The sequence below is a fragment of the Coenobita brevimanus genome, chromosome 2 (genome assembly GCF_032717465.1).
Source record: "Coenobita brevimanus isolate Jiangsu-jjx chromosome 2, ASM3271746v2, whole genome shotgun sequence".
Taxonomy (NCBI): domain Eukaryota; kingdom Metazoa; phylum Arthropoda; class Malacostraca; order Decapoda; family Coenobitidae; genus Coenobita; species Coenobita brevimanus.
The window spans coordinates 21,603,289-21,622,678 of NC_136955.1; the positions used below are offsets into that span (position 1 = coordinate 21,603,289).

Consider the following 19,390-nt stretch of genomic DNA (forward strand, 5'->3'; position numbering starts at 1 on the left):
AGTTCATAAACAGTAATCATTATTATAATCTTGATCTTCCCATCTAATTATTTATTTAGTAAAACTTACTTTCATTACCATCGCGTAACCATAAACCTAAAAAACAAACATGGATAAGTTGCACTGCAGTATGATGTGCCCTTCGTCTACTGTACACTCCCACACATACATAAAAATAAAAAGTGACACTAGAGGTATTTCTGATACTGCAGGTTAAGTAGTATGGGGTTATCACTCTCGGTTTAGGTCAATACACTCATACTAGGACTGGGTGGTTAGGATAAGATATACAAGGTGTGTGTGTGTGTGTGTGTGTGTGTGTGTGTGTGTGTGTGTGTGTGTGCGGGTAACTATCTGTGTGTGAGGGAGGACAGGGCAGTCCCCAGCAATAGGAGGGCCAGCAGGTAATGGCAGTGGACGCGGGTACTCTCTCCGCCCTGGACCGCTGCAGGGTGCTCGCCTGTAGGGTATAGAGAACTGTGTTAATGCTTCACTTGGGACCAAAAAACATACCGACTTCAGTTAAATGGTCTGGCAATAATTAGAATATAAGACATCATGTGAAAAGAGATGTTAGTGGAGAGTTTCTACCTTGTTTGTTAAGAAGAATCAAGTACAAGTTATGTAAAATTGTCAAACGCTAGTCAAAGCACAATAAGACGTCAGTTTACTACTCCGGTTGTAGTAAATGTGTCAGCAACAGTCTCACCTGAATATGAAATTTTATACACTGCCACAGAACTGCTTACCTTGCACTGGGAAAGTAACTCCTTCATACCATAATACCATCACCAGCATTTCGTATTCATTGTCACTACCTTACCGCCACCAACACACTGAAAATGTACCACGCTGACCAAACTACCACACCTTGATAGCACCAGGATATCACATGCATCACCTCCACACTACCACCACTATCACCACACTACCACGACCATATAATACATTTACTACCACGACACACTCACCAACACCATGCTATCATCACCATAACACCAGAATCACCACATCATACCACAACTACCTCAAACATCATAACCACATTACAGCAATGATAATATCTTCTTCATCTCCACACCGCCATAATCACAAACCACGACATCACACAACCATTCCCACGTCAACACCACTCTCACAACAGAACCAGTTAGTTTGCTCGTTAATGACCACACTAACAGCGTCACAACTACTCACCTCCAACATCACACCACCAGAACAGTCACAGTTACTACCTTACAAGACTCCACCGCACTACCACTATTGCTTTATTTGCACCATTACTATACACACACACACACACACACACACACACAATACCTTCACGACCGTCGGCACAGCACCTTAATTCTACATCACAACATTACAGAACAGAAGGACTTTCATGGATGGTCGTGAAGAGAGTGGATGTATGCTCGTGTGCTCTCTTCTCTAGATTTATAGGGTTGCCTCACTGACATTAGTTTTTTTTTTTTTTTTCACATTTCTGGTGGCGACTAGGTTAGCTAGTTCCTCATATTCCTACCCTTCCTCATAGGTAGGTACAGTAGGTGTCTGTACCATTATACTGAATTTGCCTTTATTTACTCGCCCAAGGAGGGTCGCCCCCAGTGATCGCTCTGCGGCGTGAATTAACACGGTCTGGCCTCCCTGGAGTGGTGTGAGAGGGCAACCTCAGACTTGGGTATTCTGCCCTGGGTTATTTGTCCTTTGCTTGTTTTCTATCCTCCTTCCCACTTCCCCGTTAGGGGGAAGTGGCTTCTATGCCGGACGACCTTTCCACCTCCCCAACCCCCTGGTCCTGACCGACCCCCGACTGTCTCTGACTGACGTCACGACTGACCGCCTCCGGACTAGAACTGCACTCAACATCCTTGTAGATAATGCAACATATGTAATCCTACATGCAACTGGTTCTACCTCATTGGCTGGTCTCAATCCTTCACTCACTAAGAAAGTAATTGACGGTTGTGCTGGTGAAGTTGAACAGGTTAAAAAACTTACTTCTGGAGACCTCCTTGTCAAAACACTAAACCCAAGCCAAGTTAATGAGATGCTTAAGCTAAGTAAGTTTCATTACTACGATGTCGAGCCAAGGATCCCTTACTTCATGAATTCCTGCAAGGGAGTTATCACTTGCAGGGACCTCATGGTAGTGGATGAGGACGGTATTGTGTGGGAACTTACTGGTCAAGATGTTATTGATGCACTTTTTATCACAAGATTTACGGAAGGCATCAGAAAGAAGACCGCGACTCATTGTTTTATCTTTTGGCAGGACTTCACTTCCCTCAAATGTCAAAGTGGGATATGAAATTTTAAATGTCAGACCCTACATCCCCAATCCCCTTAGATGCTCTAAATGCCAGATTTATGGGCATGCAGAAAAGGTTTGTCGGGCTTCTCAATCAGTGTGTGGTAGGTATGCAGTTCAGGGTCATGATGCTGAACACTGCACGTCAGAGTTTGTGAGTTGCTTTCTTTGTAAGGGTTCTCACTCTACTTCTTCGAGGGATTGCTCAAAGTGGAAGGAGGAGAAAGAGATCTGCACAGTGAAAGCCACAGAGGGCATATCCTATTACAATGCCAGGAAGACAGTAAGGGAATTGCATGCGACTCCCAGGCCTAATGTCTCCTATGCATCAGTGGTTTATGTCCTGGCCTGTGATGTGCATAGTGGAGACTCAGGCTGACCCAGATCCCAGTGCTCCTGTCACTCACACTGCACCATCGTCTGCTCCTACTATACATTCCGACTCTTCTTCTGGCGCCCCTGCTCCATCTTCATACTCTCAGGCCGCTGCTACTTCTCTGGCAGTACGGCCTAAAAAGAAGTCAGACAAGCCTGAAACAACTATCTTGACAACCCTTACCAAGTCATGACCTCATGTCTTACCTGCTCCTGGTCCAGCGAGGGAGAGAAAGGGTAGCTCTTCCTCATGGGACTCTGGGAGCCTCATTATTGATGAGCAAATGGAGGTTTCTGTCAGCAAGCACCGGGATAGGTCCCACCATAGTCGCTCGCCTGTCGGCAGGCAACATAAAAAGACTAAGCATACTGGCCCCCAACATAAATCTTAAACCACCGCATTCACTCTGTTACAGTGGAATTGTAGGACTCTTGGGAATAAATTACATAATATAGCAATATTGCTTTCTATACACAGGCCAGACGTTATTTATTTACAGGATACGCGCTTGGTGGATCATCCTGATCCTCCCCAGTTCAAACACTACCACTCGTAAAGGAGATATGAAGGTCACGGAGTTGCCATATACACACACAAATCACACCCACAAACAGAAGTGATTCCAATTTCTACTCTGGAAGCTGTCATGTGCAGAGTAAAATTTAATAAGACGTATCTGTCTATTTGCTCTCTCTACTGTCCTCCACATGGTCCCATTGATAGTGATGCTTTGAATTCAGTATTCAAACATAAGCCTGGAAATAAGTTAGTGTAGGGCAATTTTAATGCCCATCACTATCAATGGGGTAGCTTGAGGATTGATGGTCGTGGGGAGCAAGTAGCTGACCTAATACTACAGTCCAACCTCTGTTTTCTGAACGATGGTAGAGTGACTCATGTAGATGATTGTACTGGTAGCTTTTCAGCCATTGACTTATCTCTGGCCTCCCCTGGTATACATCAAGATTTCTCATGGGACCCTTATGATAACTCCTTGAGAAGTGATCATTTACCCATCTGTCTTTCTTGTACACGCGACATTGTTTGGACCCTCCACCTCCAAAGCTTAACTATAAGAAAGCAGATTGGGGAGCCTTCTCAAGGATCGCCAATTTAGATACATCTGGGGAGACCAAAGACGTTAAAGTCTAAAATGTCACTAATTCCATAATACACGCGGCTGAGGCTGCTATTCCCAAGACTTCTACAGTTCATGCAAAGCATAGAGCACATTGGTGGATGCCAGATTGCCGACAAGCATTAAGGAAACACAGTAGGAGATACAGGATTTCCGATAGTCAGCCTACTGAGGAAAATTTTATTGCATATAAATAGGCACGGGCTGAGGCAAGGAGAATAATAAGACGGGCCAAACGTGACTCCTGGCGGACTTTTGTGTCAACGTTGAATTGAACTACTCCACTCAGTAAAGTCTGGTCCACTATTAAAATATTAAATAATAAAGGCCCGTATATCCCTGTTACCAGCCTGGAGGTTAATAACACCATCTATGATGATCCCATGGACATTGCTAACATCCTCTCCAGGAGTTTTTCTCATATAAGTAACTCAGCCAATTATGATCCGCATTTCCAACATCATAAACGCATGGCTGAGCTACAGATGCTAGACTTTGCCACAGAAGACGTAGACTTTCTCTACAACCAAGAGTTTACGTTAGATGAACTGCTCACTGCCCTTAAATCCTGTAAAGACACCAGCCATGGACCAGACACCATCACATACAGTATGATCCAGCATCTTAATCAGGACAACCTGATTAAGATGTTAGCATTGTACAATGAGATCTGGGCGTCCTGTACATTCCGAAACTCGTGGCACTTTGCGCACGTCATACCGATACCCAAAGAGGCTGGTCGTCTTATGAATCCCACTTCATTTCGTCCTATTGTGTTGACTTCTTGTTTATGTAAGGTCATGGAACGTATGGTTAATAATAGGCTTGTTTTTGTTGTAGAGTCAAAGAAGTTGTTAAATGATCAACAACGTGGCTTCCGTAAATACAGACGTTCACTAGAACCTTTAATGAATTTGGAGCATTGTATTGCAGAGGCGTTTGCCAATAAAGAATTCAGGATAGGGGTGTTCTTGGACATCCATAAAGCCTATGACATGACATGGCGACATGGTATACTAATGAAGCTCTATGCTTATGGTTTACAGTAAGGGAAATTTGCCTATTTTTATTTAAAATTTCTTAAGGAACAGGACTATCTGTCAAATTACCCTGTAACGTAACAACGGATATATTTATCCAGGAGAACCGGGTGCCACAGGGAAGTGTGCTTAGTCCCACTTTATTTAGGATTATGATCAATGATATTCTGTCATCAGCTCCCATCCCGAGGAATCTGAAATACTTGCTCTACGGTGACGATTGTGCAATATGGCACTCTTCCCGTAATGCACAATTTTCGGCTGGGCGGATTGAAGCAGCCCTTGACTCTGTCCACCAATGGGCCTTGCAGTGGGGATTTACGTTTTCCGTCCCTACGTGTGCCGCTGTAGTCTTCACCAATCATAACGTACCTAATTTGTGCTTAACTTTGGACAATCAGGCGATACCTTTTCGAAATTCTGTACAGTTTTTGGGAATACATTTTGATAGTCGTTTGAACTTCAAAATTCATGTTAATTATTTGATTGCCCATTGTGGTAAACCGTTAAATGTCCTCAAGTACCTAGCAGGTACTACATGGGGTACCAACAGAAAATCTTTATTAATGGTGTATATAAGTCCCATATTCGATCGAAGCTAGACTATGGAGCACAGGTGTATGGCTCGACATCCAATGGAACACTGAGGAGGTTGGATGTGTTACAGAATAAATGTTTGCGAATGTGTCTTGGAGACGTCCGGTGTACACGTGTAGCTCGAATGGAAGTGGATGGGTGTGTGCCTCCCCTCCATATTCGCCAAGACCATCTGGCCCAGTTCTATGGTGTGCGGACAATGAGAAAAAGTAATATTGGCAATGTGGCCTTTACCCCCCTGAGTCAACACCAACATCTTATGCGGGGGGTGCATCGGCCACTTGCCGTTCGCCTCCACTTACTGAATCAGGAGATTGATGTGGACCTCAGTGACTGTGACAAGTTGGTGTTAAAAAATACAGCACCTTGGGAGCCACCCAGCTTTACTGCTGATGTATCATGGCTCCCAGCACCAAAGACCAAGGCGCCGGAGGCGGAGGTCCACCACTTGTTTCGTAATATCATCGTTCGTCACTTGGGGTCCCACCAATTGTACACCAACGGCTCCAAGTCGAGTGAATGTGTGGGTGCTAGTGTGTGGTCAACTGAATGTGCCCTCAGGTATCGGTTGCCAACTCATTCATCTGTGTTTACCTCTGAACTTTTTGCTATTGACAAAGCCATAGACTATGCTCTGAATTCTCGGCATGACTCATTTGCCATATTTTCAAATTCAAAATCAGCCCTATAGGCAATTGCATCTTGCACTACGGACTCTAACGAGATCCAGGACCGCATTATTAATAAACTGCATTCGTGCAACAAGTCCTTCACGCTGATCTGGGTGCCTGGTCATTGTCATATTTACGGCAATGAGCAGGCTGACTTACTTGCAATGTCGGCTGTAGAGCCCGAGGAGATTTGGGACGTTCCTCGTGATCTACGGTCGAGTCTCTGTCTCGTAAAGAAATCAATAAATCTTCTGTGGCAAGGTCAGTGGACCAGACTAAGTATTCCAACATAAAAGCCTTACCTGGGCGACTGGGACACTGCCAACCGTCCCAGTCGCCTGGAAGATAAAGTGTTGGCTCGTTTACGGCTTAATGCCACCATACTAGCACACATGAAACCTTATACGGAAAGACAATTCCCATCCCACCGCACTGTGACATCGGCAGTGCGGTGTTATCTATCAGTCATATCATTCTGCACTGTCGGCGATTTATTCGTGAACGTGTTTCACTTATAAATTAGTGTGGTGCAGCAGACGTCCCCTTCACCCATTCCATCATCCTGGCTGATGGGGACATTGTTATGACTGATAAATTGATGGCTTTCTTGAGAGAGACCGGAGTGATCAGAGTGATGTGACTTTCTTACTGTATGGATATGGTTTCATCGAATGTAAATATGTATATATTTTACCATTAATTAGGGTTGACAGTTGACATATTTGAAATACTTCCTCCTTCCCACTGATCTATTTCTAATATAGATGTCCCCTACATTAAACCCCGTTCCTCGCCTGACAGTCACCAGCTGATGAGTGCAAGTGTGCAATATAGATAGGTATTGGGCACTTGAAGTAGATGGTGGTCTGTTGGGCGAGGTACTTCACTTTTTGTACATATTATGTAAATACATTATCCCATCTTGATTAAGTTGTCCTAATTAGGGCCGACAGCTGACGTATATGTAAATGTTCCTGACTCGTCTGGTTCACTTTCATATATTGATGTCCCCTATATTAGGTTGTGCCTCGACTGACAGTCACCAGGTCATGAGTGGAGGTATGTAATGTAGAAAGGCATTAAATATCTGCAGTCGATGGTGTTCTCTTGGTCGAGGTATTTTTACCATTAGTATAGGTCTAGTTATTTGATTCTTTAGGATTTAGTATACGTTAGCGATTTGTCTGTTAGGTGATCAGTTTTATGTGCTTTAGATTAGGCATTTTTTGTTTATAACGTAAGGTAAAAAATATATAAAAAAAAAAAAAATATATAAATAAAAAAATAAAAAAAAATATAAATATATATATATATATATATATATATATATATACAGTATATATACTGTATATATATATATTGTTACATAGCCTATGATTTCATCATCCTTTGTGTAATTTTAACGCACAGTATGCTGCATGTTTGATCACGAGCATGTTCTGCCTCAGTCCCCCCTTCTACCGTTATAGTAGAGTAAGTCGTCCTTTCTGTTGTTCAGAGCAGGATTGTCAGCTCTTTGTCCCCTATGGCTTCATTTGCGCGTCCTTCTTACAAGTTGTATCAAGCTCTGCTGGCCCCTATATAATGAGCTCTGTCTTTGCATTATTGCCACTTAGATCTACTCCTCATTTTGTTCACATCTCTGTCCTCCCCTGTACAGTTATTATTATTGTGAGTGCTCAGGAAGTCTCCAACCATCTAGCAGCTGTGTGTAATTTGAGTATAACTGTTGTTGCATTTTGTTCTTGTACTGTGTAGCATAAGGTTAATTCTTAGGCCTAGTGAGGTTTTTGCAATTTATGTAAAGGTTCTTATTGTCAGCCATCATTAATAATAGTTTGTATCTGTAATAATTTATCTTGCATTAACTGAGCATTACCCAGTGTATTTTCATTTTATCAGGGCTGACTTAGATAAATTTACTCTTGCTAATTTCGTGTTAATAGAGGCTATTGCAGTTAACCATATATATAACCTGTTTTTTGCCATTACATTATCCTTATGAGTCCTGAATGTTTTGTTGTTAGTTTGAGCATTAAACTTTAACTTGTAATTTTACCTAACTCTTTTCTTTTGAACCTGGAACTTTACGGGACAGTAGTGACTCTTAGTATTCTCACATAAAGTGTACATTATCTTTCTCTGTTCCGTAACATAAATTTGGCGACCTCTTATCAGGATATTCAGGATATTATCATAAGGATATTGCTTGATGTTTTGTGACTGTGATTTATTCATGATGTCTACTATTACTACACTTGATGAAGCCAAAGATTTTTTGTCAAATGTGCAAACAATGTATGATGTAGAAAACAGAACAAAGAATGAACTTAAGCTTGTTGCTCAACAATTGGGAATTGCAGTTCACTCTCATCATTCTAAAGATCAAATTGTTGGCATGATTAATGAAAGCTTGTTTAATGTAACTCCTCCAAATGAGCAAACGCAGATTGAATTAGCTAAGTTACAGCTAGCCCTGCAGGAGGCTCGTGTTAAGGAGGCTGAATTTCAAGCACGTGCTAAGGAGGCTGAGTCTCAGGCTAAGGAGGCGGAGTCTCAGGCTAAGGAGGCGGAGTCTCAGGCTCGTATTCAGGAGGCTGAATTTCAGGCAAATGCTCGTATTCAAGAGGCACAGGTACAGGCTCAGGCACAAATTGAACTTGCTAGGATTCAGGCAGACCATGAGTATCGCATGAAACAAGGTGGATCTGGATCATCTAGCTCTGATGATTTTGATGTGGCTAAAAATGTTAAACTTGTCCCTCCTTTAATGAATCTGATTTAACAAAGTATTTTCAGTTGTTTGAGAGGGTAGCTACAGGTTTTAATTGGCCCAAAAAATATTGGCCAGTACTCCTTCAAACTGTTCTCACCGGTAAAGCTCAAGTAACTTATGCATCTTTGCCTCAGGATCAATCTGATAATTATGATGTAGTTAAGAGCTTGATTCTTAAGGCCTATGAGCTTGTTCCTGAAGCCTATAGAGTAAAATTTAGGACAACTTACAAGCAAGATAAGCAATCCCATGTTGAGTATGCAAAAATCAAAGAAGATCTGTTAGAGCAGTGGTTAAATTCTAAGAATGTGGATTCTGATTTTGACAAATTTAAGCAGATGATTTTGCTGGAGGATTTCAAAAGGTGTATTAGCAAAGATGTAAGCCTATATCTTGATGAGAAAAGAATAGATAATTTGTCTGATGCTGCAGTTTTAGCTGATGAATATGTTCTCACTCACAAGAGATATTCTAAAGAAAAGGGAAAGCTGAGAATAAGTACGTTGCCTCTACTCAGAGTACAGGTAACAGGAAAGAGAATAAAGATGATGTTTCTCAGGAAGTAAATACCAGCTTCACCTCTAGATTTCAGAAAAGTAAATGTACTTATTGTAGTAAGCCTGGTCATACTACAAAGAAATGTTTCAGGAGACAGCGTGATGTGAACAAAAAGGAGTCTTTAAATATTCAGTCAATTGGTCTAGTGTCCACCCTTGAGAGTTCCCAGAATTCTTTAACTGAGTTAACTGAACCTGCTTTGAGGGGTAATTTAAATTCTCATGATGGAGCTCCTCTTTTGAGCAGTAACGTGGGTGACACTCTCAAGAGTTCATGTGCTAATTTCCTGTCTGATGGTTTTGTCAGTCCTCTGGACAGTAATGACAGGAAATCAGTTAAAATATATCGTGATACAGGTGCTTGCCAATCCCTTATGCTGACCAGTGTCCTAGGCTCTAATGTTAATTCCTCTGATGAAACTGTAATCTTACAAGGCGTAGGGAATAATTACTTCTCTGTCCCTCTGTGCAGAGTGAATTTAGAGTCTGGTTTTGTTAATGGTTCCTTTATGGTTGGGTTGGTTGAGACACTCCCAATGTCAGGTGTAACTTTCTTACTTGGAAATGATATTGGTGGAAGTCAAGTGTGTCCAGTTCCTCAGTTGTCTAGTGAGCCAGGCTGCGACCCGGGATTGTGATGTCCCTAATGTGTTCCCTGCATGTGCTGTCACTAGGGCTAAGTCTAAAGTTACTGGTGATTTAGAGGATAATGATGATGATGATGTTATCCTAGCTGACACTTTTCTTGCTAATTTGGACCACTCACCAGATGAGGCAGTACCCCGTAGTGTTGATAATTTGTCTCGTCAAGAGTTGGTTGAGTTGCAGGTTGCTGACCCTGAGTTGAAAGGTCTAGCTAACTCTGCTTACAGTGAACAAGAGTCAGCCGGTGCTTCTACTTGATATTATGTAAAGTCAGGAGTACTTATGAGGAAGTGGAGACCCCCAACAGCATCAGCCGACTGTGAATGGGAGGTTGTACATCAAGTTGTCATCCCTCGTGTTTGTAGGCAGGATATCATTAGAGTGGCTCATGATTCCAGTTTGGCAGGACACCTTGGAGTGAGGAAGACTGTGGCACGCATTTTGAAACACTTCTACTGGCCAGGTATCTTCAGGGATGTTTCCTTGTATTGTAAGTCTTGTCACACCTGTCAAGTGGGGAAGTGTAATCAGACCGAAAAGGTTGCACCTCTAGTTCCCATTCCTCCTTTTGAGGCGCCATTCACCCGTGTGTTGGTGGATATTGTGGGCCCTCTTCCTAAGACTTCTTCAGGATTTTCTTATGTATTGACCCTGATTGATATGGCTACTCGTTATCCTGAAGCCATTCCACTTAGAAATATCTCAGCAAAGAACGTGGTTAAGGAAATGCTAGGGTTCTTCACAAAGTTTGGTCTGCCCAAGGAGGTACAGTCAGACCGGGGAAGTAATTTCATGTCAAACGTTTTCAAGCAGTCTCTGAAAGAGTTGGGCATCACCCAGATCACGTCTTCAGCTTACCATCCCCAGACCCAAGGAGCGTTGGAGAGATATCATCAAACACTCAAATCGATGCTCAAGAAATACTGTTTGGAACATCAGAAAGACTGGGATAAAGGTCTTCCATTCGTTGTGTTTGCCGCAAGAGAATCTCCAAATGAATCACTGGGCTTCTCACCTTTTGAACTACTGTTTGGCTATGAAGTAAGAGGACCCCTTAAGCTACTCAAGGAATGCTGGCTGTCGGAGGAAGATGACGTCAACCTGCTGGAGTATGTGATGAAGTTCAAAGAACGGCTGTCCACTGCTTTACAGCTGGTGAGAGAGAATTTAGGAGCTGCTCAGGAGAAGATGAACACTTGGTATGATAAGAAGTCCAGGTTACGCCACTTTCAGCCAGGAGATCAGGTTTTGATTCTGCTACCAGTGCATGGGCAACCTCTTCAAGCCAAGTTTAGTGGTCCTTATTTCGTGGAGAAGAAACTCAGTGATGTCAACTATGTCATCGCCACACCAGATAGTAGAAAGAACAAGCAACTATGTCACATCAACATGCTAAAGTTATATCACAGGCGGGACGAAAATAATCCAGTCTGCACTGTACCTGTTCCACTCGAGTCTGTAAGTGAAGCTCTCCCATGCAGTATGAGCCTGAGTGATAGTTTGGGGAAGAATCCTGATATCATGAATGATCTCCAGACTAAGCTTTCTCATCTACCTCCCGAGGAAAGGCAGGAGTTTTCGGCATTACTGCAGGAGTACCCGCAAGTGTTCCGTGCCACTCCAGGAAGAACCACTGTGTTGATGCATGATGTCGATGTTGGAGACGCAAAGCCAATTAAATTGCCTCCTTACCGTGTGAACCCAGTGAAAGTTCCTCTCATCCAGAAGGAGCTTGGCTACCTGTTGGACCACAAGATGATTGAGCCCTGTCAGAGCGAGTGGAGTTCTCCTGTCACTCTAGTCCCTAAGCCGGGGGGGTCACAGCGGCTTTGCATTGACTACAGACGTGTTAATCAGATAACCAAAAAAGACACCCTCTCCCTCGTGTGGAAGATTGCATAGACAAGATCGGAAAGGCTAGGTACATAAGTAAGTTTGATTTGTTAAAGGGATACTGGCAAGTACCTATGACTGAACGTGCTAGGGAGATCTCATGTTTTGTAACACTAGGAAAGACTTTTGCATGTTCTGTAATGCCATATAGTATGAAGAATGGACCAGCCACATTTCAGAAGCTCATGAATGTTGTAACAGAGGGTTTGGCAGGGTGTGTTGTTTATATTGATGATGTATTAACCTTCAGTGACAACTGGAAAGATCACCTATGCCATGTCAGCAAATTTCTTGAGCGTTTGGTTCATGCTAATCTTGTAGGTAATTTATCAAAGTGTGAGTTTGGTCAAGCTAAAGTTCAGTACCTTGGGTACGTAATTGGCGATGGACATGTTGCACCACCAGGAGCTAAGGTTCAGGTTATAAGTGATCTTCCCAGACCTAAAAGTAGGAAAGAGCTACAGAGATTTTTGGGAATGGTAGGTTATTACAGGAGATTTGTTCTTAACTTTTCAATTCTTGTATCACCACTTACAGACCTACTGAAAAAGGGAGTTAAATTTGTCTGGACCGATAACTGTGAATCCTCTTTCAACAAACTTAAAGCTATCCTATTAAGTCAGCCAGTGCTCGCTACTCCAAATTTTGCTAAGCCTTTTAAGATGGCTGTTGACGCAAGTGATACAGGAGCTGGGGCTGTTTTGCTGCAAGAGGATGATCAGGGTATTGAACACCCTGTATCTTATTACAGTAAGAAGTTCACTCCACCTCAAAAGAACTACTCAACTATTGAGAAAGAGCTTTTTGGCCTTGATTTTGGGTTTACAGCATTTTTCATTTTATTTGTGTTCTGGTTTTGACCCCATAGTCATTTATACCGATCATAACCCACTGAAATTCCTTAGTAAGTTTAAAGATAAAAATCAGAGATTGACAAGATGGAGTCTACTTCTTCAGGAGTATTCATTAGACATACAACATGTCAAGGGGAAAGAAAATGTTATTGCAGATTGCTTATCTAGACTTTAGACAGATTGTTTAGAGTAATAAGAAATTTATTTTGTAAATTTCTTTTTCTTTGTGGGGAGGTGTTACATAGCCTATGATTTCATCATCCTTTGTGTAATTTTAACTCACAGTATGCTGCATGTTTGATCACGAGCGTGTTCTGCCATAGTCCCCCCTTCTACCGTTATAGTAGAGTAAGTCGTCCTTTCTGTTGTTCAGAGCAGGATTGTCAGCTCTTTGTCCCCTATGGCTTCATTTGCGTGTCCTTCTTATAAGTTGTATCAAGCTCTGCTGGCCCCTATATAATGAGCTCTGTCTTTGCATTATTGCCACTTAGATCTACTCCTCATTTTGTTCACATCTCTGTCCTCCCCTGTACAGTTGTTATTATTGTGAGTGCTCAGGAAGTCTCCAACCATCTAGCAGCTGTGTGTAATTTGAGTATAACTGTTGTTGCATTTTGTTCTTGTACTGTGTAGCATAAGATTAATTCTTAGGCCTAGTGAGGCTTTTGCAATTTATGTAAAGGTTCTTATTGTCAGCCATCATTAATAATAGTTTGTATCTGTAATAATTTATCTTGCATTAACTGAGCATTACCCAGTGTATTTTCATTTTATCAGGCCTGACTTAGATAAATTTACTCATGGTAATTTCGTGTTAATAGAGGCTATTGCAGTTAACCATATATTTAACCTGTTTTTTGCCATTACATTATCCTTATGAGTCCTGAATGTTTTGTTGTTAATTTGAGCATTAAACTTTAACTTGTAATTTTATCTAACTCTTTTCTTTTGAACCTGGAACTTTACGGGACAGTAGTGACTTAGTATTCTCACTTAAAGTGTACATTATCTTTCTCTGTTCCGTAACATATATATATATATATATATATATATATATATATATATATATATATATATATATATATATATATATGCGTGAAAGTGTGTATGTTTATATGCATGGATATGTGTGTGTGTATATCTATCTATCCATCTATCTATATCTATATCTATCTATCTATCTATATCAATATCTATCTATCTATCTATAATGTTTGTATTTGCAAGGAGAGTGGAAAGCTTACAAGAGGATGAGAAAAAGGCAGAATATAAGAGAGAAGTGGAGGAACGATTGACCAAATATGAATTGGAGCAGATGGGGGACGTGGAAGGAGTGTGCAGGATATTCACTGAAGAAATATGTGCAGCATGTGATGTGGTGTGTGGGATGAAGAGAAGACGGAGGGGGGGGGGTGCAAGGAACAGAGTGGTGGAATGAAGAGGTGAGACAGGCTGTGGCACAAAAGAAGAGAGCATACAATGAATGAATGAGAAATAGGGGCGTGGAAGAAGTAGAGAGGCAGAAGAGAGGGCTATATGTAGAAACGAAGAGAGAGATGAAAAGATTAGTAAGAGAGAGTAAGAAGAGAGTGGATGAGGAATTTGGAAGGAATTTGAGTGTATAGTGGAGGGACTGTAAGAAAATGTTCTGGAAAGAGGTGAAGAGAGTAAGACAGGGTGGAAGTGAAGTTAGCTGGGGAGTGAAAGATAAAAATCGTGGATTACTAGTGGAGAAGGGAGAAAAAGTGAGCAGATGAAGAGAACACTTTAAGGAATTGTTGAATGTAGAGGATGGAAGTAATGCGAGTATAAGTGGCTGGGGAATGGCTGGGAGAAGGAGGGAGGTGAGAAGACAGGAAGAAATCAGTAGGATAGAAATTGTGAAAGCAATGAAAAAAATTAAAATTAGGGAAAGCCCCGGGAATTGATGGAGTGTGTGGTGAAATGCTGAAGCATGGAGGAGAGATGGTAGTAGAATGGATGTGGAAGATGTACAGATTGGCCTGGGAGGAAGGTAGAGTCCCGGAGGATTGGAAGTCAGGTATAATTATTCCCTTGTACAAAGGAAAAGGGGAAAAAGAAGTGTGTGGTAATAATAAGGGCATTTGTCTTCTTAGTATAATAGGAAATGTGTATGATAGGATACTTATTGACAGACTTAGAGAAAGAACAGAGGAATTAGTTGGAGAAGAACAGGGAGGCTTTAGGAAGGGAAGAGGTTGTGTAGATCAGATATTCATTCTTAGATCCTTAGTGGATAAGTTTCTAGAGAAGGGAAAGAAGTTGTATGTGGATTTCATGGATTTGGAGAATGCAAATGACTGGGTGGATAGACAAGGACTGTGGAAAGTATTAAGAATATATGGAGTAGATGGGAAGTTGTTGAATGCTGTGAAGAGTATGTATGATGGTGCTAAGGCTGCAGTGCGTGTGGATGGTGAACTGAGTGAATTTTTCTCTTTGAATGTTGGGTTGAAACAGGGATGTCATGTCTCCATGGTTATTCAATCTGTACATAGATGGGGTAATGAAAGAGGTACAAGGTAGGGTAGTAGATGTTGGAGTGGCCCTGGTGAGAGAGGGTAGTGTTTGGAAACTCCCTGTACTGTTGTTTACAGATGATACTGTGTTGTTGAGTGAGGACGAAGGGGAGCTGCAAGACTTGGTGGATGAGTTTGGGAGAGTGTGTAAGAAACGGAATCTAAAGGTGAATGTAGGCAAGAGTAAAGTGATGGTCTTTGAGAGAGGTGAACTCAGTGAATGTACAGCGAGGTTGGATGGTGAGGAATTGGAAAATGTGAGTATGTTTAAGTACTTGGGTAGTGTGATGAGTAAGGATGGAGGTTTGGAGGGTGAAGTGCTTGAAAGGGTATAGCAGGGAAGAAAGGTTGCTGGTTCCTTGAAAGCAGTGATAAGAAACAGGGAAGTGAGCATGGAAGTGAAAAAGTTACTACACGACAGTATTGTGATAACAACTCTAACGTATGGAAGTAAAGCTTGGACGTTGTTGGAAGGACACAAGTCAAGAGTCAGAGCAGTGGAAATGAGTTATTTAAGAGGAGCCTGTGGAATCACATGGAGAGACAGGCTGACAAATGAGGATATAAAGGAGCGTTGTGGTGTGGATGTGGATGTGATAGGAAGCGTTAAAAGGAATACACTGAGGTGGTTTGGCCATGTGGAGAGGATGGAGGGTAAAAGACTGACGAAGAGAGTGTATGTGAGTGAGGTGGAGGGGGGGAGAGGGAGGGGGATGCCGAGGATGAGATGGAGGGATGAGGTGGAGAGGTATATGAGAGAGGGGTGTGTGAGTTGGGAGCGGGGCAGTGAAATGGCGGGGGACAGGGCGACGTGGAGGCGATTTGTTTGTGTCCACCCCGAACGGGATTGAGGCCTATGGCAATAGATAGATAGATAATGTTTGTATATATATATATATATATATATATATATATATATATATATGTGTGTGTGTGTGTGTGTGTGTGTGTGTGTGTGTGTGTGTGTGTGTATGTATATACATACTGTATATCTATGGCCTTAATGACCAGGGGCCTCGGCCCCAATGGTCGATAGGCTTAAATTAAAACAAAATACAGAATTACCACTACTTTACCTCCACCATTGCCACAATTTCTCATCACACCTCACACCCGCCATCACCACCCCACACCACCCCACACAGACCATCATGACATACCACCACTCATCCACACACACCACCACTACATACCTACCATCATCACAGCACCACCACATTACCATCATCACACCACCACCACCACCACCAGCACCTACCTTGTTTACACTATGAACACCACAGCCACCCACCGCCTTCACCACATCAACAACATCACATCAAAACACCACATAATGACCTCCACAGTCACCGAAACACACCTTACCAGCACCTCATTACCATCACTATTTCCATCATCACCATAATTCTACGATCATCACTCTACCCCTACCTCACGCTCCATCACCAATCAACAGCCATCACTTAAATTCATAGCCACGACCACCATCCACTATCACCACACCATTGTCATCACATTATCAGTACCATGACACCACACAATATCTTCCATCAATACTTTCTCTAGAACCACACACTCATCTCCATAGACACCCACCATCATCACAAAGCTAACAAAAATTACTACACCACCCCACAGCATGGCGCCATTATAGTCACAACACCACACAGCTTCTGGACTACCACCACCACAGTCTCCAGAACGACTACAGCTCCACCATTGTCCTTATATTTCCAACAACACATCACGGCCATCACTGCCATACTCCAACATGAGGCAACATCACCACGATCATCAGTACATTTCCAACACCGCGTTACTACCACCAACCGATACCACCAGCATCTTCATACCATCACTACCACCATCACCACACCACCAAAACCTCATCATCACACCACACCACCACCAACAAAATACAGTAACTATAGTACCTCACCACATCTCCATCACCACTCAGTCACTATCATCACCAGCCCAATAAAAAAGAAACGTACCACCACCACAACCACGCAGTTACTCTTAACACCACACCAGCAAAACACACCACCACCACGATCATCACCTCCACAAACTATCATCACCATACCAACAAAACAAAACCACCAGCACCTCCACACCATCACTCTCATCACCATACCGTCACTACCACGACATCACATCACAACCTCTCCGTCACCACTACAACACTGCATCAGGAAGCAAATTGTGTTTTCCCCAGCAAAGCGTATTAAGTAACCTCAAAGACGAGCAACATACTGTACGCACTTACATAACATAGTAATCTCGACACACACTACCACAAGAAGCCAGAGCTGCTCCTCCTCCTGCTGCCAATACTACTACTACTACTACTACTGCTACTACTACTGCCACTAATAATAACAATAGTAAGAATAATAATAATCTTGCTATCTGTCTGTTGCCAGGCGTCATAACCCCGTAAGGGGTGGCCGTTTGTCTCTGAGTTAGTGGTTTTACGTGGAGGGACACTAATCCTCCGCCAACTTACTTGATACATAGTGAACACGTGTGGGTTGTTTATATGGCTGTAAATGGTTTCCTGGCTTACAGGAAACTAATAAACTTGTCACTCAATGTAAAGCCACCTGAAAAGGAACGAAGAGTAATAAAAAGTGACAGGAAAGATGGGAGAAATAGGAAGAGACGAGGGCAGACACAGGAAAAGAATGATAAAGGTGAAAGAAGAAGTTGGCAACAAGACATTGAGTGGATGATGGTCACCATCGTCATCATCATCATCATCAACATCATCATCATCATCATCATAATCCATCCATCCATCCATCATCCAATCCTACGTTGTCCCATGAGGAGCGTAGGAGCCCGGGGCTAGGCAGTTGGTCCTGACATTTAAGATGAGAGTGACCAACCTCACTCATCCCTGAGTGGCATTACGTGAGCAATAAACCCCAAACACCCCTTGGATACAAACCTTCACCGGCTCAATCCGATTGGAGGACAATAATTACCCACTATACCACCAGGCTCCAAAATTTGGTTATATGGTTACCACCCAGCGTAGTAAATGGTTTCCTGGTGTACAGGAAACCATTTGGCTTGTCACTCAATGTAGAGTCACCCACAGACAGAAGGAAGAGGAAAGAATGAAGGAAAGAAAGACAGAAGTGGGAGTGTAAAGTCACCCATAGGCAGAAAGACGAGGAAAGAATGAAGGAAAGAAAGAGAGAAGAAGATGGAAGGAAAGATGGATGGAGGAGAGGACAGGGCAGACACCCGAGAGCAGCACTACATTGAGTGAGTGGATGGTGAGCGCCCCCACCTACCACAAAATAATAATAATAATAATAACAATAATAATATCACCAATTCCATCTCTAGTAGTAGTAGTAGTAATAGTAACAGTAGCCGCAGCAGTACAATTAACTCGAGAAAAACACATTGAATAGGTCAACACAAAAGAACATCGGCTCCTAGTTGACCTTACCATTGAGAATATACACGATGACTGAAGCAGACTCAGCACTGGCCGGCGAACACGTGTAGTTACCCGAGTCAGCAATGGTGGCCCTGGTGGAGAGATATTTAGAAGGGCTGTTACATGGAGTGACAAACAAATGGGGAAGTAAAGAAGCGCTAGGGTGTTGATGTGGATGTGACTGAAAGTGGTAATACTCTGAGATGGTCTGGCGATGTGGAAAGGATGGAGAACGAGAGATTGGCTAGGAGAGAGTATGTGAGTGAGGCGGAGGGGGAGACCAAAGATGAGATGGGAGGATGAAGAAATATATGAGAGGGGTGTGTGTTGAGGGGAGGGCAGGCAAATGACAAAGGGCAGGGCGATAAGGAGGCGATGTGTCTGTGGCCGAATACAGGATTAAGGTGTCTGGGTATAAACAGATAAAGAGAAAGATAAAGAAACAACTCCTTCACATTGACAATCAATTTTTTACTGTATTTGTGTTACATTTAGATTATTTTATTTGGCTTAAAGAAGGACCTATCGT

At 42.4% G+C, this 19,390-nt stretch overlaps 1 protein-coding gene across 1 annotated transcript in view; it reads right to left on the minus strand.

Annotated features, from left to right (window-relative positions):
* Positions 1 to 350: 350 nt before the first annotated feature.
* LOC145391813 (zwei Ig domain protein zig-8-like) overlaps positions 351 to 19,390 on the minus strand; it is a 38,096-nt gene continuing 19,056 nt past the window's right edge. Inside the window, exons 5-7 of the mRNA XM_080266305.1 lie at positions 18,871 to 18,953; positions 18,364 to 18,366; positions 351 to 460 (exon numbers count right to left, since the gene is read on the minus strand). Of these exons, the coding sequence (XP_080122431.1) occupies positions 351 to 460; positions 18,364 to 18,366; positions 18,871 to 18,953 (196 nt within the window). The remainder of the gene's footprint in view (positions 461 to 18,363; positions 18,367 to 18,870; positions 18,954 to 19,390) is intronic.